The 26,486-nt window shown below is 35.7% G+C and overlaps 2 protein-coding genes across 2 annotated transcripts; both read left to right on the forward strand.

The window, feature by feature from the left end:
• Window positions 1-1,067: 1,067 nt before the first annotated feature.
• LOC107624658 (histone-lysine N-methyltransferase family member SUVH9) lies at window positions 1,068-6,381 on the forward strand. The gene is made up of 2 exons (XM_088493847.1): window positions 1,068-3,757; window positions 5,827-6,381. Exon 1 carries the CDS (start codon window positions 1,329-1,331, stop codon window positions 3,687-3,689), a length of 2,361 nt encoding a protein of 786 aa, XP_088349973.1. The 5' UTR covers window positions 1,068-1,328; the 3' UTR covers window positions 3,690-3,757; window positions 5,827-6,381.
• A 120-nt stretch (window positions 6,382-6,501) lies between these two features.
• Window positions 6,502-8,108, forward strand: LOC110264955 (uncharacterized). The gene is made up of 2 exons (XM_021107627.2): window positions 6,502-7,385; window positions 7,466-8,108. The coding sequence occupies exons 1-2, from the start codon at window positions 7,181-7,183 to the stop codon at window positions 7,573-7,575; spliced, it is 315 nt and encodes a 104-aa protein (XP_020963286.1). The 5' UTR covers window positions 6,502-7,180; the 3' UTR covers window positions 7,576-8,108.
• The last annotated feature ends 18,378 nt before the right edge of the window (window positions 8,109-26,486 follow it).

The raw sequence follows: 26,486 nt of genomic DNA on the forward strand, positions 1-26,486 counted from the left end.
AGTGAAAAAACTATATTTGGGGTTCGCCTTGAGTAACGTCGGGTTGCGGGTAGACAACTAACGCATGAGCTCATGGCCTGTTTAGGACAGACATGTATCATATTATTTGCGTATTTGTATTTGGTTGTGTTTACTTGTTTTATTTTTCTGTGATTGTGCTGTTTGTCTTATTCTGCCTTGTTTGTGTCTCCAATTGGGTCTCTTGTGCTATTAATTTGTGTATTAAGGTAATTAAAAATTAATGTTGTGATTGAGATTTGTTTTAAATTCAGAAATTTTAAAAAAGTAATTAATTATCTAAAGTAAAATTAAGAAGTATTTTCAAAGGTTTGATAAAAATAGTTTTATTGAATAAAGTTAATTATTCGCATTTTATTCATTACTTTTACGGCATTTCTTTTCCCTATTGAGAACCTTCGAGGACGATATTCTCATCCCCTACAAATTTTCTTTTCAGCAACAGGTTCAGGAATTCTTGGCGCGAAACTACGACCGAACTACAGAATTTTATGTATATATATGTATTCATATTTTCTGTATTTGGTTTAGTCTTAAATTTTATTTTTCCCTCGTCGTTTATTGTTTTGGTTTTTAGATGGATAGGACTTGTATTTAAGAATATATACCTTTGTGATTAAGTGATTTAAAGTAAAAGTTTTTTGTTTTCTTAATTAAAATTTCGGTTTGTATTTGCAGAGGCTCAATATTAAATAAATATAGTATGAAATTAAAGGGTAAAAATAGGTAATGCTCGGATTTTTAGTGCGATCATAAGTTGTTAAAAGTTAGGGTGTTACAATATACTTTAAAGACATACAATAAAATTATTATTTAAAAAATTTAAATATTTTTTAATAAATATAAAACTAATATTTTAAAATTAAATTTTTTTATAATCTTAACAAATATATTTAATACACATAAATTAACTAAACCCTTTAATATAATATTTGTCAATAACACCAACAATTAAAAAAAAAAAAAAGCAAGAGTAGTGGTAATTACTATTTAGTATTTACTAATAAATAAACAATTAAATATGCTGGTGGGTTTTTTCTCTTTAACTCCAATCCTCAGGTGAAGTGAGTGGCGACTCCAACTCCATTTGTCTCATCATCATCACTCTTTCAGAGTTTCAGTCTTTCGGCACTCTCACTCTTTCCTCTTTACAACAAAAAAGCACCACCTCATAGCTCATTCTCCTCCTTCCTTCGCTTCTTTCTTTCTCTTCTTCCCAAGAAACAAGAACTTTAATAAAATGCATCCAATGTAGCTTCTTTTCTTTCTCGTTCACTTAAAACATTTCATTTCTTTTCCCGTTTCAAACGATGGATTCTCTTCTCTCACTCCAAACCCCAAGCAACAACCCACACCCTCATTCACCGCCAGGCCTCACCCCAACGCCGTTACGGTTACAACCAACACAAACGCCGTTACTAGTTCCAAAACCAGAGCCTCTCGACGATTTCTTCTTTTCTAATAATTCCCAACAACGCCCTCACTGGTTCCCTCACCAGCAACAACTACAACCACCCCAACCTAACAACAACGAGTTTGAGTTACACGCGCCACCATTCGCGTCTGCTTCTCCAGAAGAACAAGAAGACTCCGAACTCTACAACCACTTCTTCCGAGTCTCTCAGCTCTTCCGTACAGCTTTCTCTGATACTCTCTTCCAAAAGGACGCCGTTCCGGAACCCGTGACGCCACAATTACAGTCACAGTCGCACCCGAATTTTCAAGATTCTCTTTCCTATGCTTCTAGTTCCCAACCTGAACCTGAGGCTGAGGCTGAGGTTGAGGCAACGCCCGAAGCGGATTCACGCGCCTTGGTTCCCGTTCCGCCATCTTCGTCGTTGGTCGTCGCGGCTCCTTCGAAGCGCGTAAGCAAGAAGAAGCAGCTGGTGAGGGTCTCCGAACTCCGCCTTCACGAGCAGCTTCATTTCCGTGAGGTCGTGAGGCGAACGAGGATGATCTACGACTCGATCCGCGTTCTCTGCACCATCGAGGAAGAGAAGCGCGTCCAGGAGGAGAAAAGAGCTGCCGCCGTCGCTGACGTTGTTACTATTGCCGCTGATGAACCGTTCGCTGCATCTGAATCCACCATTGAATGTTCTTCCTCAGCTGAAACCACCGTCTCTGTTGCCGTGCCAGCTCCTGAATCCGCCGGGGAACAACAATCGGCGAACAACAATGGCGCCGGCGATAAGCAGCCGGAAACAGTCAACAGGGGCGAAGCTGATGCCAAGATGGCGCGGCGGATGCGGCAAAGAGGGGATATTCGTGCGGCGCAGATGATGAGGTTGAAGCATCTTTGGCTGAACTGCGATAAGCGAATCGTCGGAGCGATTCCCGGTGTGTATGTTGGCGACGTATTCCTCTTTCGGATGGAATTGTGTGTCCTTGGATTGCACGGTCAGATCCAAGCTGGCATTGATTACCTGGCAGCTTCCATGAGCCCCAACAATGAACCAATTGCAACGAGTGTCATTGTCTCCGGTGGCTACGAGGATGATATGGACGAAGGAGATGTCATAATCTACACTGGACAAGGCGGGCAGGCCACGAATTCCGTGAGGCAAGCCACACACCAGAAGTTGGAGAGTGGGAACCTGGCATTGGAGAGGAGTATGTATCATAATATTGAGGTTAGAGTGATTAGAGGGATGAAGTATGAGGGAGCCGCTGCGAAATCCGGTAAGATTTATGTCTATGATGGTTTATATAGGATTTCTGAGTGCTGGTTTGATGTTGGAAAGTCCGGTTTTGGTGTTTATAAGTATAAGCTTGTTAGGACTGAATGGCAGCCTAAGATGGGTAGTGCTATTCTTAAGGAAGCTAGGGGCATTAGGAAAAGTGGAGTGGGTTTTCAACCAATGTATTGTCTTTCTGTTGATATTTCGAATAAGAAGGAGAAGGTTGCGGTTCGGCTCTTTAATGATATTGATGATAGTAAGGAGCCGCTTTGTTTTGATTATCTTCTGACAACTATTTTCCCTCCATTTGTGTTTCATCAGAGCGGGACAGCTACTGGGTGTGATTGTATTGGCGGTTGTACGGATGGATGCTTTTGCAGTATGAAGAATGGAGGCGAGTTTCCTTATAATCAGCAGGCGATCCTTGTGAGGGGGAAGCCTTTGATTTTTGAGTGTGGCCCTTTTTGCAGTTGTCCACCTCAATGTAGGAACCGTGTGTCGCAGAATGGGGTGAAGAACAAGTTGGAAGTTTTTAGGTCGAAGCAGACAGGTTGGGGAGTAAGGTCCTTGGACCTTATTCATGCTGGTGCTTTTATCTGTGAGTATTCAGGGGTTGTTTTGACTAGGGAGCAAGCACAGCTTTTGACGATGAATGGTGACTCGTTGATATATCCTAATCGGTTTTCTGAAAGGTGGGCAGAATGGGGTGATTTGTCTCAGGTAAACTCGGACTATGTGCGTCCATCTTATCCGTCAATTCCTCCTCTGGATTTTTCTCTGGATGTGTCAACGGTCCGAAACGTTGCTTGCTATATGAGCCATAGTTCAAGTCCAAATGTTATGGTTCAATTTGTTCTGTATGATCACAACAACTTGATGTTCCCTCACATTATGCTGTTTGCAATGGAGAATATCCCTCCACTGAGAGAGCTCAGCCTTGATTATGGGGTGGCTAATGAGTGGACAGGCAAGCTCTCTATATGCAATGGGTGAATTCATAAGATTCAAGCCCTTCTTTTTTTTTTTTGCTGAAGCGGAGTTTCAGGCATTGTTTCACTGAGGTAAAGCCATCTTATATTGTTTAACTCGTCTGGTTTCACCATTATCTTTCATTAGATTATGTCATCTGCATATCCATTCTCTGTGCAGTTTCCATTGCAAACTGTTGACTTAATACCATAATCCATATGATAGTGACTTATCGGAATATCATATTAGTATTCTGGTGTTTTCAAACACCTTGGATGTTCGAGACATTTTACGGTGAGGGTGATGACTGACCTCACCTTGTTGTCTTTTGAGTATCTTTTTGCAGTCTGCGTTGCGAAATGCAAACCCATTATGACCATGGTTGCTCACTGATATATTAACATATTATGCAGTTCATAATTACTTTCATCTGCTTTCCATGGGTGATATTTTACTGAATATCCCCTTAAAACTTGTTTCACATAGCCAAATGTCCCTTACTGAGACTTGACTTTTTCCCATTCGGTTCCTTTGCAAAATGGTTCGTGTAATTATACACTCATTTTGTGTTTTGAATTCCCATATTCATGTTGGTGTGATTTTCATATCTGGTGATTTTCTGATTTGGTAATCATTCTGTGCCTAGTGTTTAATTATTGAACTTAGTTTGTTAGTAATTTGTGAAGAGCTTTACTATAATACCATTGTCCATATATATATAGTCTGTCTCTCTTCCGAACATAACCCTCTTTATCATAACAAGTTTCTTAATATACATATGTGTAGCCAACTAGGTTCTTATAAACCAATATTAAGCCTTTACTTGACAATTGAAGCTCCTAGAAAATTCATTGCTTGATACAACCCAGACTTGGATATTACAATTAACTATCAAACTAGGAATTTGAGTCAAACCTAACTTAGCATTCTATAAATACAACAAACTAAGCTTTTCCTGCCAAGAAAGGTTCGGTACATTTGTGTTTGTAATAGGACCTATTCATACTGAAAAAATGCTTGAATGGACCACTAACTATTATTCCTTTTCGATGCAATGCTAGTAGAAATTGCTTTGATAGAGACATTCTCCTTGGAAAGATGCCATTGTGAATCAATTCTCTTAAAAATTTAAATTGATTAGTAGAAATGCATGCAAGCCACTGCAAAAGAGTCTTTGGGCTTTGGTGTCCAAGCAGGCCCCAAGCCATACTTAATAGGTGGTTTCTCTTCTAGTGGCGCAACATATATGTGGTCGTTGGTGGCATCCTTCTCAAAGATACAAATGAATGAAATAGAAAAAAAAAGTAGAAGGATGGACTTATTCTACCTTAGCATGCCTTCGTTACAAATCTTGGCACCTTTATGAACTTTTCAAACGCCTAAGTTAACACTTTGTAAAAAAAATATCTTGTGCTTGTGTTTTTTACTTTTCAAAGTTGGATTCAAATTAAAAAGTTTCATATAAATTTATATTTTAATGAATATCCAAATATATTCTTATTCTTTATTATATTTATGTCTATTATAATTATTTTAAATTTTAAAAGTGATTTCACCAAACACTATTGTTGTAACTTAAGCTTTTTAAAAACTACTTTTATTTTGTTTTAGCAAACATAACTCTTATGACTTTTGAAAAACCAAAAAAGATAGGCAACTTTCAATTTCACTTTTTTAGGTTCATTGAAACATTCATGTATTTAGGCGTTTTGAAAAAGGGACTATTAAAACACAGTATTCTACTTTTTAGGGTAACAATAGTTTGACCATGTCTACCGAACTTTATGCACAAGTGAATAAGTTCTGCATCCTTCTCTTTCATTAGGTTCTATTATTGAGCTCTAGACACGATAGGAACTCTGGATCCTGGGTTGTTATTTTCATATATTTGGTAGGTCAATGTACTTAAAAATGAATAAAAAGGGTTTAAGTGGGTTTAATCATTGGATAATCCAGCAACCCAACTTAACTCTGAAATGGATAATTTTTAAAATTGTCAGGTAGCTGGGTCGGTTTATTGTTTTTAACATTGTTCATAATATTGTATCTATTTGTCTCTGACTTTTGTGTTTAATTGACTAACCGAGTTTAGATTCCACATGTACTTTGCACTAGGCTTAGTAATAGATACTCACTGACTCATTCTTGTATTTGTTTGCAGACTTAGCTTGATTTTCAGAAGGGTTCAACGTACTCAGATTTTGTGAACCATTGGAGTGCCTGCTTATGAACCCTTAGGGTACCGTAAATTGCGTAATAGCTATATTACATAATCGTTTTATCTAACTCCTGTTGGCCAATTCATGGCCTTTTCTGCATGGTGAAGATCAGGAAATAGTGTTCCTCTCCTCAACTGGAACAAATCTGAAAATATACTCAGTTGTTGCTGCCATAATTTGTTCTTCGATACCTGGTTTCCGGCAAAATATTTGCAAATCTTGTAACCACCCAATTCTAGGAAGTAGCTCGGCTTCGCTAACCTGTTTTTGTCATTGTATATAATGTAAGTTCAAAGCTTGTACAGGGATGATACTAGTGGTTGGCAATGATGGATGGATAGAATGCAGCAAATCTAATTAGTTTTGGAAACAAAATGTGTTAGCAATCTTGGTATCTATCATCGTAGGCTCTCGGTATTTTTGGCCCATAGAATATACTTTAGATATTTGGCTCATTTTTTTTAATATGGATAGTATGTTGGTGTTTTGAATGGAAATAGGCGTTTTTGGTGTATTTGCATGTTGGAGGACATGTCAGATGTGCATTATCAACACGTGGGGGGCTTGCTGACGCAGCACGTGGAGGGCGAGCTGGCAACACGTGAGGGGCGTGTTACTGATGTGGCAACGTGTGATTTGAGGCCCCCTTAACACGTGTTGACGTGGCAATGACTGATTCGAGGGCACTTCCAACATGTGGGGAGAGTGTTGATGACGTGTCAAAGTGTGATGGGAGGGCAGCTTCAACACGTGGGGGGCGTATTGCTGATGTGTCACTTTGTGATTCCATGGCGATGCAACACGTGGTGTGCGTGTTGAGTGCTCTGTCTATATAAAGCCAAGCTCAGTACCATGTCATTGCGGAGAAGAGAGAGTGTATTTCTGGTGTGATTGAGGATACCGCAAACTTGGTAGTGGATTGCAACAGGGAGATTATACGAAATATTCATGAGGGAGTGAGGTTTGTGTGTCAGAATCCGTTTGTTTGTGGTTTCATGCACCATGACGTTCATGGAGCTTTAGAACGGCCTCTGTCAAAGCATGGAGAACGGTATGTTGAGGAGAGTGAGTAGTATTTTGTACCGGAATTCCATTATAGTTTTTTATGGTCTAATACAATTTGATATTATGCTAATCATTGACGAAGCGAGTATGCAAAATATGTTCTAAATTCACCAGTAGACTCGGGTGCAACAGCCACAGATTAAGCTGTATTTTGAGTTTGAGAACATAGAGGCAGATGGGATTCAAAATGATTTAGATATAGAGGATGATAGAGCTATAGTGTACGAAGTAATGAATGGTGACAACAAAGAGGACTTCGAAGCCACTTGTGAAGCCGACGATGAAGATGAGAATGGTGATGTAGGAATTGAGGCTGTAGCGGAGATTGCAGTGGTTCCTCCTGCAGTTAGTCAACCCATGGACGTTCCGCCTTGTATGCGTAACTTGGACCTTGACGCCATGTATGCATCGGAATTTTTCAAATATGCAAACATAGGTACGTTATGAGTGAATAATACATTTGTCTTCATTTATATTTTGGATGGATCAAGCAATAACGATTTCTGATTTGTGTAGGTGTTGTTGATCCTAAGGACGGGGAGTTTAGAATTGGAATGGAATATAGTTCTAGAAAGTCTGTCGTTGTAGCAATCAGAAGTTACAATATCTCTAGAGGAGTCAACTAAAATGTTTTTGAGTTCGTGCCACAGGCGTTCTATGCAAAATGCAAGACGTATGGGTGTGGGTGCAACTGACTTATCCGAGCCAGCTTGATACAGAAAAAAGGTTGTTGGAAGATACAAAGATACAACGGTAGGCACATGTGTGCCATCAGAACGATTTCACAAGATCATTTCGAGTTGGACTCGGACACAGTTGTTGAGGCTATAAGGCCATTGGTTGAACCGACCTGTCCATCAAGGTCAAATCTATAATTGCGGAAGTCCAGTCAAGGTTCAACTATACCATCAGTTACCGAAAGGCTTGGCTGGCAAAGTAGAAGTCCAAAGCCATAGTTTTCGGTGGTTGGGAGGATTTTTACCAAGCGTTGCCATAGTGGCTCTCGGTCATGGTTCAAAAGATGCCTAACTCAGTTGTCCAAATAGAAATACAACCTATGTACAACGGGAGTGAGGAGGCGGACAGTGTCAGAATACTTCACCGCGTTTGGAGTTTCAATTCATGCATTAGGACATTCAGGCATTGCAAGCTTTTAGTTCAAGTTGATGGCACACACCTTTACAAAAAATACAAAGGTACACTTCTGGTTGCTGTTGCACAAGATAGGAATCAAAACATTGTGCCTATCGCTTTTGTCCTGGTGGAGGGGGAGACAGCTGATGCGTGGCACTTTTTTCTCAGAAATTTACAAAGGCATGTTGTTAGAAGAGACGGTGTGGGTATGATCTCAGACCGACATGAATAAATCTAAACAGCAGTAAATCGTTTCGGAGGTGATTAGTAACCCCCAAGAGCATGGTGGATGTTTTGTATAAGGCACATTAGTAGTAACTTCTTAAGGGCATTCAAGGTCTCGCACTTGCAAGAGCTTGTTGTCAACATAAGGTATTCAAGGACAATGGAAGAGTATAACATCAACTATAAGAGGTTGGAAGAGCGAGGTGAGGCATATGCCCGGTGGTGCGATGCCATTGGACTTAGACACTAGGTATTGGCATTTGACGAGGGACATCGATGGGGTCATATGATAACGAACCTTGTCGAGTGCATTAATTTAGTGTTGATGGGTGCCCGAAACCTCCCTGTGTTAACGCTCGTCTGAGCAACATATTATCGGTTAAATGAACTATTTACGTGGAAAAGTGACGAGACTCACGAACGCAAGCATGCTAGATTTACTTACTCTGTATTTGCACAACAGCGGATAGAAGCAAATATGCAATGAGTTGGGAACATAGTTGTTCACCGGTTTGATAGACAAAATGAGGTATTTGAGGTGCGCGAAATGCCTACTAAAAAGGTGTTGGTAGTTGATCTTGCGCGACAGACATGTAATGTGGGCACTTTCAAGTGGAACGACTACCATATCGCCATGTTATTGTTTGTTATGCTAACCAGCATCTCGATTGGCAATTGTATGTGCATGATGTGTACAAAATAACAGAAGCTCGTAAGGTGTATAGATTATTTGAGTTCATACCATTAGGTGATCTAGAGACATGGCCTGCTTATTAGGGACCCACATTGGTCACTAATCCCGCCTTGAGGCGAACATTGAAAAGTCATCCTAAATTGACCTAATACCTGAATGAAATATACTCACGCGACATGCGTGGTCCTCGGATATGCTGTCTCTGTGGTAGACAAGGTCATAGTCGAAGTCGATGTCCTTAGCGTGCTCGACCGAGTGGTGCTGGTGACGATGGTAGTCCTTAGATCTTTGTTGGTCTTTGTGTTTGTATGTTTAGGTTAATTTTATCAGTTAATGCTTTTGATGTTCGTCGTGTTTGTATTTTTAAATTAGAGTTAATCCATTAATGTTTTTCATGTTCGCCATGTTTGTATTGTTAGGTTAATATTATCATTTAATGCCTTGTGAGCTAAACATACAAAACATTAACTAAGAATAACATTAACTTAATTTTGAAACCATAATTTAAAATTCAATTAGGTAAATATATAAACGATTAACTAAGAATTACATTAACTTAATTCTTAAAATTAAACTTAATTACTAAATTCCTGCTCACTTCTTTCAAACTATCCAGTTCAGTCCTTTGCCCATTATGCCTTGACCGAACTGCGACGGAGTAAGCCTATCAAGTGGATTTTGCTTCGTTCGTAGGTCATACGGATGACCCTGAATTGAATCATCGATAGCAAGAGTGGTCGACCCACCTGCCTCTGTCAGAGCAGATGCACCGAGGTTGTACTCATCAGCAACCTTGAATTCCACATGCAGCTCGATAAAACCATTATCACACGATGCCTGCCCTGAAGTGTGATCAAAAGCAGGCCCCTGCATACCAGAGTCCATATCTACTAATGCCTGATGTGGATGAGCCAACTCTGACGATGAAGATATAGTGGGTAAATCTAGACAACCACCCAAACTAGGCTTGACCCATTGCTGTATCTGGTCATCTCCATAACCGTCAATGGGAATCTACGATGGGATCAACAGGAAGTCAACATATTCTTGTTCGGGTTGAATGTGATATGTGGGCTGATTATGCTGGTTGAACTGACCCTGCTGGCTATGTTGAGAGTGCCGACTATGCTGAGAGTGATGATTGTGCCCACTATGCTGACTGTGATGTCTGTGATGATTGGCCTTGCTATGGTTGCCGGACTGACCATGATGACTATACTAAATGTGGTGACTGTGCTAGCTACCATGATTGTGGTCTAATGGTTGTGGTACATAATAAGGAAACAACTCAAACACTGCACACTGAGGTGGTCCCTAAGGTGCTGGTGGCTGTAGTGCTAGTGGCTGATATGGATGCGAAGGAACGTGCTCCGACAATCTCACCAGAGGTCCGTATGAACCCACGTACCAATCCTGGTATTCCGCCGACGGTCTAAAGTCCCAAGTCGGAAGGGGTGCAGATCCTACAATCGAGTGTTACGGCGGTTGTCTCATTCCTCTATCCATTGCGCATGTTAAACTTTTCAGTCATAAAGTTGCACTCCGCGAAGAGTGATGCAATGCTCTGCCAGTAGAATGTCTCTTACTACTGTCGGGGAGAGTTGTGCATACCCAAACTGACGCATCACTTAGTTCACATAGTGTCATTCCACACACTCGAACGACAATAATGGAGCAACGGTGTTACACACCTCAAGGTGTCTATGTAGCTCGTCGGGTATGATCACTCCTTCATACGGCTGCCACACAAACTGTAACATGTTATTAGAAAATTAGAACGCTGGCATTAATGTTGGATGTTAACACACACAAAGCAAAAACATTTACCTCTTTCATATAGTCTATTTCTTGCCTAAATGTAGTCGTGGTCTTTGATAACCACGCGGAAATTCGTTTGAAATGGCTCCACCTGAAACACGTAACATTGAAAGAATTAAAAAATGTGCTGTCAAACAATAGAATACACAACTAAAATAGGAACTGTTACCTCCGAGCAACTGGTACGTCGGCCGCTGGAAGATACTGCCTCGGTACGGGCACAATACACGGCATTCGCTCCCATGTCCAAACAAACAAAATATTAAGAGGGTCATCCATCTCCTTAGTATCATAATGTGATGCACGGTACAATGCCCTGTAAAGATGCACAAGACATGCTGACCCCAACTGTAAGTTTGGATTAGGTTGAAATCATGGAGCAATGGTAGATACTTCGCGTGGGCATATACCGTCAACTTATCCGCAAATAAGGTGGAACCAAGAAAATAGAAAATTTGGCATCTGATGTATCTCTGAATAGACTCCAAAATGTCCAATCGATCTGTGTCTCTGATACGGCGAACTCATGCCAACTTTATGTAAGATTTGGAGGAACTACTCATAATGGGTTCGCAGCCGAAAATCGCGATGCTCTAGCTCTACAGGAATTCGCCACTGCTATCTGTCCAGCCGCTCACAACCTGCCCATGAATGTGTAGGCTAAATATATAAGCGACATCTTCCAATGTCACAGTGACCTCACCCACCGGCAATACAAAGGTGCGAGTCTCCAGCCTCCACCTTTCCACCAAAGCAGATAATAAAGGGTAAAATTCTCTTATCACCCAAATTCTAGAAACATGGTAGAATCTCATTTCTCGTAAAGCGTCTTCTACCATTAGGTTCCACGTCTCTGGCGGATCCAGTTTACGAACCATAAGATTCCTGTTAGGCTGGTACAAAAAAAATTTATTATTCATTAAATATTTCTATTAAATATATTTATTCATTAATATATTTATAGATAAATAAAAAATAAAAAATATATCATATTTATATTATTCATTTACTAGTTTAAATAATACAAATACCCGAACAAATTTTTTTTATAAATTCATAATATTTATTCATATTCGTAAATAAAAAATATTCATTAATAATATTAACATTTAAATTATTTATTAAATCTATGCAAAAATAATCACATTATAACAAAGAATTCCAAAATTTAATGGATTATCTCATATTAACATAGAAAAATAATATTATTAATTAAAATTACAGAAATTCAAAAAATTGAATTACCAAAAAAAAAATTATCAACTTATATAAATGGGATGATCCAAATAATTGATAATAGGTTTCTCGGGTGCCGTATAATTATGTACAATTTTTAATCACTACAAACTAATAATTTTTTTAAACACAATACTCACATTACTAACTCTCTTCTTCTTCTTTCTCGCTATATATTTTTTTCACACTACTAATATACTAACACACTACAGAATGGAAATGATGTATGGAATGGGTCATGAAGAAGCTCAATTTATAGTTTCATTGGGTCGCTGGTTATCGGAGTGGAGGGGCTGTCCCCTGCATGCAGACCGCCTACAACACCCCCTCTCCCAGCGCGTGTTGCTACAGGCTCCTTGGAAACGCGCGGAAACCCTGCAACACTTCTAAGATTCGGAGGCAACACACTCACCGCATGTTATCAGGGCCTGCCACCCATCTTAGCCTGTCACATTACCACGCCCCCGCATGTTAAACCTGCACCCACAAACCGACCAAACACCCCATTTTTAATATTGAGCAAAAACACCAATGACCGTTCCATATGAAAAATAAATTCTGTAGATATTTCATTTTGAATTTTTATTTTATTTTTTTATTGATTCTGAGTTACATGGTTGTTTTGATGCATTTAAATGACATCAGAACATACTATGCATGTTGAATACTGTTGTTTGCTTAAAGTTGCTTTAAACTTTAAATTGAGTATAGTGGTGTATTGTGAATGGTTCTTAGAAAAGGTATATAATAAAATTGATAAATTAGATTTATTATAATTTAATTAAGGACTCAAGAATAGTTGCAAAACCTTAACATGGTGCAGAAATATATCCATCTCCATTGAGTTCTGTCTAGGATAAGGTTATTTAAATTATATTTTAAATTTTTATGTGCTGCTATGCAACAAACAAAATTTTTATGTACTCCCATACATCAAATGAAATTTTAAATTTTTGAGTGAATACCCCATCCGGCACCTGACAATTATCTCGAAAGGACAACGAGGCTCCCAAGAAAAAAAATACCCAATCCAGCCCCTGATATTTTTTTGGGACTGATTAGCCCCTGTGCCAAAAAAAATAACATTGATTTTTTTGGCACAGGGGCCTCGTTGTCCTTTCGAGGTAATTGTCAGGGGCCGGATTGGGGTTTTTTTTGTCAAGGGCCTCGTTGTCTTTCGAGATAATTGTCAGGGGCTATTTTGGGTTTTTTTCTAAATTTTTATATAAATCCTAATAAAAAACCGTCAATGGATGGAAGTAAGTGAATGGAAGAAGCAATAGTTTTAATAATGAGTAGTTAGAAAAAAGATAACCGTGTTAATAGTGGGTAGTTTAACACGATTAGAAAAGTAAATGTGTTAAAGTGCTTATTTTAAATGAACAGTTCATATTTCCTATTATTTAAAATGGATTGCTTATCTTTCCTATTATTTAAAATCGTCCATCTTTCCTATTATGTGAAACGTTCTATTCTTAAGAGTTTGGTCTAATTTAAATCATTAATATTTTTTATTATTTTCAAAAATTATATTTAATTATTTATAAATATATAATGAGATATATGAAAATGAAAAAACTACACATATCTAGTTTACACCATAAACTAGATACGTGCAAAATTATCTCGTTTACAATGTAAACGAGATAAGGGAAGAATATTTATTTCGATAAATATTTTTTAAATTATCTATTTCAGTTATTTTTATAATTAATTTATTTATTAAAATAAAAAAAATTATTGACTACCTTTGTTTATTGATTGAAAAATTTCACCAGGCTTCATTTGTACCATTACAATCTTTACCCTGGTCAAAGTATGATTTTTGTAACTCTACATGTGGTCACATGTCCAAATTGGATTCGTTTCTGAAATTCGGCCACTTTAGCCACCGAAACCATGTGGCTACCAGAAACGAGTTTTTTATTTTTAATATTAGGATAGAAGGTGGGTAATATCCAGAAATGAGGCTCTGAGTATGTTATGCACAGATATGGGTTTGATAATTGGCATATTCAGAAATCGTTAATAACGATTTTAAACAAATTGTGATTAGCGTTTTCTATTAGGAGAGAGAGTGTGGAAAGAGAAGCTGGAGGCGTTGGATCAAGTGAGAATGGCTAGGATCAATAAATAAAATGAGGGTACCGATTTCATGGGGGTGAGCAGAGAGACAATGGATAGCAACCGCAAGATAGACGATCTACGGCTGGGAAGCTTGAATAAAATCGGTACTTCCGATTTGATGCTGTGTCCACGTGGCTCGCATGCGGTGAGTCCCTGTGTGGTCCGTGACTCCTCTCTCCCCAGAAGCTCTCACTCATCATTGAGAAGACCAAAACACCAACACACAAAGTGTGTGTTAACTCTCTGCTCTCTGTTTCGGTTCCTTTCTTTTTAAGTGCCATTGTTTCCATATGAAGGTTGTATGTTTTGTGGAACTCCAGATTTATCTTTTTTAAGATGGAAAAGAAAAAAATCTCAATGGATAAACATATTGTGAAATATCTTGATCATTCTTTATATGTAAGTAATTTTTTTTGTCTATAAAATTATTTATAATGTTAACATCAATTATAAGTTGGTTAAATGAACTTAGTACTGTTATAGAGTAAAAGTTAGTTATAATAATAGATTTAAGTATAATAAGTTAATGTGAACATAATAGTTAATCTAAATAAACCCATGAGTACTCTGTTTTTAACAGTTTAGTGCTTTTTTATTTTTTAATCATTATTATTAATATTGAGATAGTTATTATATATTTACATGATAGTGTTATTATATACTGATAATGTTATTATGGAGTAAAAATTAGTTATAATAATAAATTTTAGTATAATAAATTAACATGAACATGATAGTTAATCTAAATAAACACGTGAGTACCCTATTTTTAAGAGTTTAGTGGCTATTTTTATTTTTTTAATTATTATTATTATTATTATTATTATTATTATTATTATTATTATTATTATTATTATTATTATTGAAATAGTTATATGATTAGGCTATATGATTACCGATAGTGTTATTATAGACTAAAAATTAGTTATAATAACTGATTTGAGTGTACAAAGTTAATATGAACATAGTTATTAGTCTAAATAAATATGTGAGTACCTGTTTCTAAGAGTTTAGTGGCTATTTTATTTTTTTAGTTATTATTATTATTATTATTATGTGATTACTGATAATGTTATTATAGACCAAAAGTGAAGTTAGTTATCATAATGAATTTGAGTGTACAAATTTAATATGAACATGGTAGTTAGTCGGCATAGGATTCGGTGGTCCAGGAACTTTTGGACTACTTAGTGGTCTAAGTAAAAAACATATTTTTGAAGTTTTTTTATCAATTACTACGTAGTCCTTGAATTAGTTTTAATTACAAATTAATCCCATATATTTTATTTAATTATAAAAATAATTTTTTATTTTATAAATTATTATTTTATCAATTATCTATTATATTTATTAACAATCAAATACAAAAATAACAACCAATTATATCCTCCATTCATCCTAATAATTCCAATTGATTAAAAAATTAACTTTGATCTCTTTACGTTCGTCCATGGCTTCCAAATCGTGTTTCCTTGAAATTCAATCGATTGGTTTTTCAAAACAATCGATTGAAAGTTGTAAGGTAGAATGGTAAAAAGCTTAAACCAATCGATTGTTTATACTTTCCAATCGAATGAATGCCTCAAAACAATCGATTGTTGTTGTTAATCAATCGATTGAATTCACGAAAACAACATGGATTTGCCAAATACAATCGATTGGAAAGTGATGACATTGAAGTTTTAGCCAAATTCAATCGATTGGTAATGTAATCCAATCGATTGGAAGGTGATGAAGTTGAATGTTTTGCCAATTTCAATCGATTGGTAATGGTACCCATCTACTCAATCAATTGTTTTTTATTATACCAATAAGCTATTGAACCAACTTGGTTAAACTTGGTTACCAAAATAATTTCGTCATGTAGTATCACGGATTTAATTAATACTAGTAGAAATACATTTTCTTCGTCCAAACTAGACCAAACTACAGGATCAATGATTTAAGTTAAGTGATAAAAATTGTTCTTATGTTAATACATTGATATTGGTGCAAGAAGATAATAAGATCCTGATCATGGTGATTGAAAAAAAATTGGATTAATGAGGATTTGTACAACCTATTTGTGATTTATGAAAGTAGAATAGAATAAATTGTGCAAAATCCTACAGAATTCTGAAAAATGAGAACATTACCAATTGATTGAGTAGATGGATATTCCATTACCAATCGATTGAAATTGGCAAAACATTCAACTTCATCACCTTCCAATCGATTGGATTACATTACCAATCGATTGTATTTGGTAAATCCATGTTGTTTTCGTGAATTAAATCGATTGAGTAACAACAACAATCGATTGTTTTGAGGCATTCATTCGATTGAAAAGTATAAACAATCGATTGGTTTAAGCTTTTTACCATTCTACCTTACAACTTTCAATCGATTGTTTTGTGATATAGTGTAAACCAATCGATTGAGTTATCATTCAATCGATTGTTTTGAAAAACCAATCGATTGAATTTCAAGGAAACACGATTTGGAAGCCATGGACGAACGTAACGGGATCAAAGTTAATTTTTTAATCAATTGAAATTATTAGGATGAATGGAGGATATAATTGGTTGTTATTTTTGTATTTGATTGTTAATAAATATAATAGATAATTGATAAAATAATAATTTATAAAATAAAAAACTATTTTTATAATTAAATAAAATATATGAGGTTGATTTGTAATTAAAATTAGTTCAAAGACTACGTAGCAATTGATAAAAAAACTCCAAAAACATGTTTTCTACTTGGACCACTAAGTGGTCCAAAGGTTCCTGCACCACCGAATCCTGAGCCTAGTTAGTCCATATAAACATGTGAGTACCCTGTTTTTAAGAGTTTAGTGACTATTTTATTTTTTTAGTTATTATTATTATTATTATTATTATTATTATTATTATTATTATTATTAGATTACTGATAATGTTATTATAGACTAAAAGTGAAGTTAGTTATCATAATTGATTTAAGTGTACAAAATTAATATGAACATGATAGTTAGTCCAAATAAACATGTGAGTACACTGTTTTTAAGAGTTTAGTGGCTATTTTATTTTTAATTATTATTATTATTATTGAGATAGTTACATGTTTACTGATAGTGTTATTAAGTTTTATTAGTTATTGTGATTACGGTTGTTATAATTCATTTTTAATAGTTTCACTTCCAAATGCATTTCCATACTTATTAACATTGATATTGTTATTGTTGTTATTATCATTATTATTTTAACAGTTATAATTATGTGTTGATTATTTCTGTCAGGGTTCTAGAGTAATTGGACTGAGACACTTATATGCTCCAGAACCATATGATTGAAGAATAGAATCCTATCTAAGAGCCGCTGGCTTTTACAATGTGTCTCAAATTCGAAAAATTCCAGGACAAACGGCCCTGATAAATGCCTTGGTAGAACGGTGGAATCCAGTGACTCATACGTTCCATCTCCCTATAGGTGAATTTACTATTACTTTAGAAGATGTAGCTTTGATACTTGGACTTCAAAGAACTGGGCTACCAGATACAGGGCCAACCAACAGTAATCACAGATCCATGGTGCAAGAATGTCTGATGAACTTTGGAGTTGCCCCAACAGCGAGTGAATGCAGAGGTAGCTTTATCAAGCTAACATGGTTGCGTAATGTTAAGCATGGAATAATTTTGATTACTCATGAGGCTATGAAGCGTTATACCAGGTGCCACATTATGTCGCTGTTTGGTACCACGTTATTTGATGACAAATCCGGTGCGGTGGTGCATTGGAAATTTCTACCCTTGCTCTGTAATATTCCTAGAATCAGGACATATAGTTGGGGATCAGCTTGTCTTGCCCACTTGTATAGGTCTCTGTGTAGGGCCACGCAATATGATTGTAAATATTTGAATGGGCCTTTAGCACTGTTGCACGTATGGGCTTAGGAACAGATGCCTTTCTTTGCACCAATTCGCCATCCCCCGACTTTCCTATTAGCTTGTCGGTATGACCTCTAAGGATATTCATTACTGATGTTTTATTAATTGACTATGTAAATGCATTATATTGATGTAACATTATTCAATGACAGGTGGAATGAGTGGAATGCCCCTTCGAGTGAGTTTACACGGTGGACACCTGCACATTTTAGGCAGATGCTTGATAACATTACAAATGCTAATGTATGTCATTATTATTGCTTATGTTTCATTCGTCCTCTAATTTCATACCATGCGTTATTTTCATTGTTAAGAGGTTTGCCTAAATGCTCTTATACATGGGTAGAAACTCCAGAAAACTCGGTTTAGAATCCTGACATCCTGAGCCAATTCATCCCTGCGGTAGCAAGGTAACGTTTCATATTCGACGGCTGCTGATGGCTCTTTCTTCACCATTGCCTCAAACCATATGGGCAACGCTTCATAAGAGGCTTCCCACCCTCCAAAAATTTTTTCAACTACCTTCTGCTTAGCCAACCATTCTTTGTGATAACTAATCGTGTAGTTAAACTTCAATTGGACATCTACAATCACTGATTGCACCTTTATGGATGGATTGGCCTCTATCAATGGCTTAATTGCTTCTGCAATAGTGTCTGAATCCAACTTCGAATGATCCTGAGAAATAGTGGCTCTAGTACAAGTATGGCTGTCATTGTATCGTCTAATCTCCCAACAATACTTTCTTCGCATCATGCTAACCCTGATAAGCCAATCACAGCTTTGCCCATATTGCACACATTTCGCGTAAAATGTCGTCGGCTCAGACTCAAAAACTCGATAATCAACACCTCTGTGAATGGTATAATCTTTAACTGCCTTGATCACAGCCTCTCTAGAATTAAATTCCAACCCTATGACAAATTCACCATCCTTGACCATAGGTGGATCTACAATAACACTGCTAACCCATATTTACACAGTGCATAATATTAATACGCAAACATATATTTAAAGTTCTAATCCAAATACGGTGTGATGCAACTACAAACCTGCATTGGCATACTCCGGAAATTCTGGAGCATTCATGGCATCGAGATCCAAAGCGCGCATGAAAGACGGTTCTTCGAATGGATGCTCTCTCGCTAGTGCATTTGCGACGTCTTCGATGTCCGACTCAATGGTACAGTCCTCTTGTTCCTCGTCTGCATTCGGATCAACAAAATCGTAATTTCCTTCATATTCCTCTTCGCTGTCACCGTTATAACTTTTCCCATCGAAATCATGATCATCTTGTTCCACCGTATTTGGTAATTGGTCAAACTCCATATACAACTCAATAACAGACACTCGTGATTGGGCTTGATAGTAGATTGAGAACATCTCTTGCAGACTTGTGTCATCATTGATGCACATCGCATGAAATTGAACGAATCCACCGAATACTAATATAGATCATCTGTATAAAATATTTGCCACCCTCTTTGGCATATAAGAATCTATATTTTGACAAATATAACTCTTAAATTCTTCGAACGACACCATAAAAGAAAAAACAGATATACAAAGATTATTACACATAAATATCACACCTTGAGCTGTTTCAGATAAAATTTGACCATTATAATAAATTTTAAAACTAATATTATTATTCATTTTTGTGATCACGAAAATTATATTTCTATTATAATTTTTAACACGAATTAACAAAATATCATAGTATCAAAATGAAATATTTATATAACTAAAATAAACAAAAAAAATTTACCCAATAACAAACAACAAAAAAATTGCTTGCACACAGAAAAGAAGAGAAACAATAAGAAGAATAAGAAGTAGAAGAAGAGCATTAGAAAGAGAAAAGGAGATCGAGAATTGCAAGACATTACATTCACGCACGCACTCTATATATAGAGAAGTTAATAAACAAATCGTTACTCACGTTTACGAATTAAATAATTTCAAAATTAATAAAAAAGGAAATCAGCACTAACGATTTCATGTTCCCATAGATTCAGAACTTATTTTTGTCCTACTTGAAATCGTAAGTCCCATTTTCTATATTTTTTTTCCTATTCAAAAATCGTTAGTCTCATTTTCACAGTTTTTTTGTCCATTATGAAATCGTTAATAACGATTTCTTGTTGTATTTTCTTAATCTCCATATCAATGCATTACACTAAACTAACATAATATCTCCGTATTATACCTATGCTTTGATAATATCTAAAAAAATAGCCACCAGAAACACTGCCATTTAATTATTTTAGTAACTAATTATTTAAATTAAAAAATTATATAAATCAATATGAATAAATATACACAAATAAATAATAAATAATTTAGTGCCTAATTTTTAGTGTATAGAAAATATTTTTCATAGTAACACATCAAAACGTTTAGCTGACTGAAAATGATAAATCAAAATTGAATTGACTTAAATATGTGAGATATTTTAAAAAATAAAACATCGTTCAATCATTTACTAAGCACAGAGACTAACAAGTACAAATATATAAATCCATGATATCCTGGAGAAAAAGAACTTTACATTTTAGGGAAGGCATAATGTATGGTCATTTTCATATATTAAGTGACATGGATTAGAAGTATAACCATGACAAATAGTTTACCATGTGAAAACTCATGTATACTTTTATGTATTATTCCTTTTAGGTTACATTGCATTTCCAAAAATCATATTCATTTGTTTTTTCATGCTTTTGAACACCCAACATATTTTTTCATTTCATATTTTTGGCCCGCTTAGAATAAGGCTTACGTAACAGAAAAATAATTTTGGCCAAAAAAATCGTCAAATATCCTCACAATAATTTACTACTCAGTTATTGCTAAACCAATGATGCAACATTAATCCACTCAATGGAAAAATTTCCCTTATCACATGTCATCATAAGATTGGTCGAGTTAAACTTTGGCCATTCTTAGTCATTGACTCCCATGCCACTATAGAACTTACCATTTATGTATTATTCAATAAAGTATTAATATAATAAAATTTTTAATTAAATTTAAAAATTTATCATTATAATAATAATTATAATATTAAAAAATAAATCATTTGTAATTTAACTTAAACTGTTCTTAGTAATATAATTGTTAATAAGGACATTAATAATTCGTGTATATATATAATTTTTATAGATAAAGATTAATAGATCTTGTTTATTAGTTGTGGAAAAGAAAATATATGAACGAAAAAGATTGTTTAATTGTTAAAAAAATTCAACTGTAATCTACCTCTAAAGTTTTTATTAAAAAAAATTAATTAAAAAAAGTGATAATTTATGAGCAAGAGATACCAGGTCATGTGGGTTGAGGGTGCAGCAGCCTGTTAACCCTTTATCTTCTAGCCTATGCCCAAGTCTCGAAGTCCAACTCTCAACTTGGAGAGGACAGGACAGCATATTGCAAACCCATTTAGTCTAACCAAGAATATCCAAGTCCATGTTCCATCACAATAATGCCCCTACTCAGGTCACAAGCTCGCGTTATCAAGTTTGGAAAATATTACACCTTTTCATAAGTTTTATAAACCCGTGTGCTCTAATATATATGACCGAGGTGAGATTTGTCAAGCGAAGAACTTAGAACAATGTTATATTTGAATAAAAAATTTTATCTCTAAAATCTATTTTTAAAAAATATATATATAATTCTTTTCGTCTCATTTTTAAATCTTTTAGAGACTTATTTGTTGTTAATATTTTTTGTGAATTTTTTTATCAACAATATAAATTTTCGAGTACCATTTTAGTAGTTTATTTTAAATAATTATAAAACTCGACCTAATTAATAAAATTTAAAAGTTATAAGGAGGCTTATTTGTTGTTAACATTTTTTGTGAATTTTTTTGTTAACGATATAAACTTTAGGGTACTACTTTACTAGTTTATTTTAGATAGTTATAAAATTTGACTTAATTAATGAATTGTAAAAGTTATAAAGATTAAATTGATTAGCTATAAATTTTATTAGTGTGAAATTTAATTTTTATTTGATTTTAAAATTTTGTTTTCCAAAAAAATATGAATAGAAAAGATTATTTAATGGTTGTGCAAAAGAAAATATATGAACGGAGGATTTTTTTTTTTTAGGCCCACTAGCTCTCAACTTCTAGAAGTTAGGGTGGGATAGCGTAGAAAACCAACAAAAAAGTATTTAGATAAATGCACAGTGAAATACACGTATCATTACAAACAAGAGCAGCCAAGTGAAGCAAGAAGTCTTGGAAAATTCTGAGAACATTGGTGCGACCGATGCTTGCCAAGCTATGCTCGATGGCTTTCTCAGTTGAGTCGAGTATCTGCGACCGAAACCACAAACAATAATGAATCAACTATACGCAATGGCAGCATTCTGTTAACTAGATTAATCAATTTAATTAACAGTTATAAAACTCAGACTAAACTGAATATGTGAAAATTAGACCTTTTCAATATTTTGCAGAGATTGATTCATCATGAGGCTACTCTCTTTGAGTTGCTTTGCCAGCACAACTATCTCATAAGCCAAATCCTCTTACAACTTTCTGCAAAGAATAAAAGGAAGATTAATTAACAAAAATAATAGGAATATACAACAACATAACATAGACTTTGAGTGAAAAGATGTAAAGGTTATGACTCCCCAAATTGCAATACCAAAATCCAACATAACAAGTTTTAAATTATAACCCAATTAAGCAATATCTGTGCTTTTCAATGTGTGCAATTTTACAGGTGAGTGACCAGTCTCAGCAGGTTCATGTAGTCTATCTTCAAAACTTGGGATAGGTCTGTTCCAAGAACAAAGATAAGTAACAATAAAGCAACCTACAAACATATATGGCTGCAAGAAGGCACTTTAGCTTACACAGATCTTCTTCTTAATCCAAAAGAAAGAGGAGAAAGAGGAATTTGCTTTTTTGCCTCTATTTCAGAGTAATTTTCTTTAACACTGGTCCATTCAAAGTTGTTATCAGATTTTTGTGGTTAATATGACAATCTGGCTTTTCCACCAAGATAAAATAGGATATACAGAAGAATGGTAAACAAATAAAAAAGAGCCCATTTTGCTGCCTCATGATTCATTCCAACCAAGTGATAAAATTCAAGCAATGAAGTGTTTATACACACTTTTCACATTCTATGTATTTTTATTTTCACCATTGTTCAAAAAAGCTCTTGGTGTTTATTTAGCTGAGTAAGTAGTAATTATAGAGCATAGTTAATTTTTCAAAAATATAGAAATTAGAACCAAAGTGAAAATGAGAATTCCTTTCTTTATCAAAAATTTAAATTTAGCAAATTCCATCTTCATATAGTTTGAATTTTCATCTTTTGTTGGAACAGAAAAAGTAATTTAATAGGTAGCATCCAAGATTTTTTCATTCTAATTATCTCCCTAAAGTAAAAATAAGAGATTAGAAATACACACCTCAAAGTTAAGCAGTTTGGATGAAATGGCCTCAATCTTCTCTAAATACTCATTTATTGTAACCTTTGAAATCTTGCATGACCAGAGTTACACTAATCCACAAATATTCAGTAAAATAAACATAAATATATTAAGAATATAGTAGCTTTTATAAATAATAAGTTACCGGTTCAACTTTTAAACATAAACAATGTTCAATGTGAGTCATATAGATTACTATTGTATAAGGTGTCTTATTATGTTAGGCACAATATTGGGCCACACTCATTCTTGTTCATGAATATTAATAAAGAAAAAAGTATTGAATACTAAATATATTATATCTAGTCTCCTTCCATCTAATCCTAAAAATTTCAACAAGTTCTGGTATTCCTATATTACAACCCAAGTGAAAAAGATGAAAGGGAAAAAAATGGTGTTCTGACTTATGAATAGACAACGAAGTTACTTTGTCTCACTTACGTCTAAGACTTTAAGTTACCTTGGTAAGCCTTCTGTTGTCTTCTCTTCAGCCAATTGTTCTAATTGTTCTCACATACTGCAAAGTCAACTGATACGCACCAAATCTCTATTCCTAAATTAGTGTGTTTATATTTAGTAGTTGTTAGCTGATAGCATCAATTAGCATAATTAGAGTAAGAATTCGTTCCTCTATTTTTGGTCTGTATCTTTATTTTTCTATTTTGCAGATATGCAGTTAGTTTTAGAATGATTGGTTTTAGGTTTAGGTTGCAGGTCTCGATGTATATATGTTAAGAACACATTCTATCAATGACAGACTTTGACACATACAATATCATTTTAGCATGGTATCAGAGCTGCCCAAACTCTGATATTCAAATCAATGGCAGATCTCCACTGTAAGGATGGCAGCAAAAGAAAGGGATGAAAACGCTGCAAAGATAATTGTAGAAAAGACTGAAGGCGATGGAAGCAAGAAAACTCCATCACCTTATGAGTTGAGTGCGAGTGACAACCCTGGAAATATCATCACACAGGTACAGTTGAGAGGTGAAAACTATGACGAATGGGCTAGAGCGGTGAAGATATCTCTACGGACTCGAAGAAAGTGGGGGTTTATAGATGGAACCCACAAGGAGCCAGCAAGTGAAGCTCCAGAATTGGAAGATTGGTGGACTGGTCAGTCCATGATTGTGTCCTGGATCTTGAATACCATTGAGCCTAGTTTGCGCTCAACTGTGGCATATGTGGAAAACGCAAAGGACTTATGAAAAGAAATAAAAGAATGCTTCTCTATAACAAATAGTCCAAGGATACAACAGCTGAAGGCAGAATTGACGGAATGCAAACAATAGGGAATGTCCATCAGTCCATGGTAAATTACCATGGAAAACTAAAAGCTTTGTGGGATGAGCTGGCAAATTCTGAGCAAATTTCAAGATGTGTGTGTGGAGGATGCAAGTGCAATCTTGCATTACAATTTGACAAACGGAGAGAAGAAGAAAAGGTTCATCAATTTCTGATGGAGCTGGACGATGTGGGTTACGGGACAGTTCGGTCCAATGTTCTAGCAACAGATCCCCTGCCTCCACTGAACCGAGTTTATGCTATGATGGTGCAAGAAGAGAGAATGAAGATAATCACTAGATCGAAGGAGGAAAGAGGCATGGTAGTAGGCCTCGCTGTCCAGACAGGATACAAACCAAGGGAAAAAGGTGAAGCAAAAGACAAAACAATTGTGTGCTCTCATTGTGGGAGGTCTAGCCATGATACAAAAGGGTGCTTTCAACTTGTTGGATACCCTGAATGGTGGGGTGACCGACTACGAAATGAGGGTCGAACCACTGGAAGAACCCAACAAAATCGGGTGGAAACCGAGGAAAAGAAGGACAATTTCATGCAAATGTGGTACATGTCGGAACCGAAAGCGGGATCAAATCAAGCGCGGAAAAACAGAAACTTGAGGTGACAGGAATCAGTGAAGAGCAGTGGAACATGTTAATGGCGGTATTAAATTCACAAAAATCAAATGATCATGTAAAAATGACCGGTAAGAAATTTTGGGAATTGTGGATTGTGGATAGTGGTGCTTCTAATCATATGACAGGGACCTTGAGAAACTTGTGTGAATTGCGAGACATACAGGGATACCCAGTTGGGTTGCCAGATGGAGAAAAAAGTGCTTGCTAACAAGGAAGGAACAGCAATTCTCGATGGAGGACTAAGGCTTAAAAATGTTTTATACGTGTCACAACTGAGATGCAATTTAATATCAGTATCACAATTAACTGATGAAGAAGAATGTGTGGCATTATTCACTAACAAATTGTGTCTATTGCAGGACCTACTTTGAGGATGCCGGTTGGAGCCGGTGAACGGAAGGATAGACTTTATTTCTATCGTGATGTAAGTGATGTAAAAGTATTTCAAGCTGGTAGAGATTCTCAACTGGAATTGTGGCACAAGCGTCCTGGACATCCGTCTTATAACATTGTTCAGATGATTCCAAATTTGGGCAGCTGTAGTAGAAGAGAGTGTTTGAATAAAACTTGTGAAGTGTGTGAAAAATCCAAACAAAGTAGAGAAAAATGTTCTTTGAGTAATTGTCATGCTTCTGATAATTTTGAATTAATACATTGTGATTTGTGGGGACCTTATAGAACTCCTTCATCTAGTGGTGCTTCATATTTCTTAACAATCGTTGATGACTGTTCTTGTATTGTATGGATTTACTTGTTGTGTGAAAAGAAAGAAGTGTCACAAACTTTGATAGATTTCTTTACACTTGTGGAAAGGCAGTATGGGAAACGCGTTAAGAAAGTGCGTAGTGACAATGGAGCGGAGTTTATGTGCTTGAAATCATATTTCTTGAAAAATGGAATCATGCATCAAACTTCATGCGTAGGGACACCACAACAAAATGGTAGGGTTGAAAGGAAGCACAGGCATATCCTCAACGTAGCACGTGCACTTCGATTCCAAGGGAGCCTTCCCAT

Source organism: Arachis ipaensis, chromosome B7, assembly GCF_059453495.1.
Source record: "Arachis ipaensis isolate K30076 ecotype BB chromosome B7, ASM5945349v1, whole genome shotgun sequence".
In the NCBI taxonomy this organism is placed as follows: Eukaryota; Viridiplantae; Streptophyta; class Magnoliopsida; order Fabales; family Fabaceae; genus Arachis; species Arachis ipaensis.